Here is a 1,188-nt window from a genome sequence, read left to right on the forward strand (position 1 = left end):
TCAGGTATCAGGAACGATACTCGATTCTGGCAAACCCTGTCTGTCGATAACGGACAGTCGGCATTGTTCGGTTTCTATCATATTTAAAGGGATACCCCCCTGGGTGTCGTCGCGTGGCAGGTTGAATGCGCCCGAAAACGTGCGTATTGCGCACGACTTCGAAATAGCCGGTGAGGAAATTCTCCAAAACAAGTCTTTGAGCATCTTTCTAAACTCGCGGCGCATCAGGCAATACAGCACCGGGTTCAGACAACTGTTGGCGTGCGCCAGGCAGACGGTCACTGGAAACACATACGTGTGAACCAGGTAGTATGACCTGTCCCAGTTGACCGCGTTGAATTTGACCAGGACGCCCCAGAAGGTGATGGCGTGATTTGGCATCCAGCACAGAAAAAACGACAAGACCACGATGGTGACGGATTTGGTCACTCTCGACCTCCGTTTCGGGTGTTTATTGTTGTTCATGCTCCTCAGACGGACAAACCGCAGGAGCATCAGGTAACAGACGGACACTATTAGCATGGGTATAACAAAAGCTATGAGGATTTTCTGGAGATGGTAGACCGCTAGCCAAGAATGCTTATCGTGTCCCTCTGGGACGGGGAACTTGAGAAGACAGAGTTTCTCCCCCGCCACGACAGTCACCGAGGAGAAAAAGGCTGTGGGCGCGGTGGCGATGGTCGCCGAGACCCAGAGCACAGCGCAGACCCATTTCACTGAACACGACCCGCGTCTGGGCCGGTTCTTTAGAGCCGAGGCGACGGACCAGTAGCGGGTCACGCTCATCGCGGTCAGAAAGAACACGCTGGCGTACATGTTCATCACGGTGACGGAGAGGATGATCTTGCACATGGCGTCTCCAAACGGCCAGCTGAAGTCCAACGCGGTGTCCACTGCCCAGAACGGCAGAGTCAACACGAACTGAAAGTCCGTCACGGCCAAGTTGATGATAAAAAAGTTAATACTCGATTTCTTTCGGCCCTGTCTCAATCTCATTAGAAAAAATACTAACAGATTCCCCACTAGACCCACTGCGCATACCACGGAGTACACCACAGAGATGATTATCCGGAGAATCGCGCTACCGTCCGCAGTCACGTCAATATCCTCCAGGCTACTGAATTTGTCCGTTTCCATCGAAGTCCTATTCAGTATAGCGCTCCCGCTAAGGTTGAACATTTCTCCCAT

General features: G+C 52.3%; 1 protein-coding gene across 1 annotated transcript; it reads right to left on the bottom strand.

Moving 5' to 3' along the window:
* Nucleotides 1-1,188, bottom strand: rxfp3.3a2 (relaxin family peptide receptor 3.3a2; the record flags this gene model as incomplete). Its single annotated transcript, XM_080531883.1, has 1 exon — nucleotides 1-1,188. The coding sequence occupies one exon, from the start codon at nucleotides 1,186-1,188 to the stop codon at nucleotides 1-3; it is 1,188 nt and encodes a 395-aa protein (XP_080388009.1).

This window comes from Nansenia antarctica (genome assembly GCF_963989245.1).
Source record: "Nansenia antarctica genome assembly, chromosome: 5".
Taxonomy (NCBI): Eukaryota; Metazoa; Chordata; class Actinopteri; order Argentiniformes; family Microstomatidae; genus Nansenia; species Nansenia antarctica.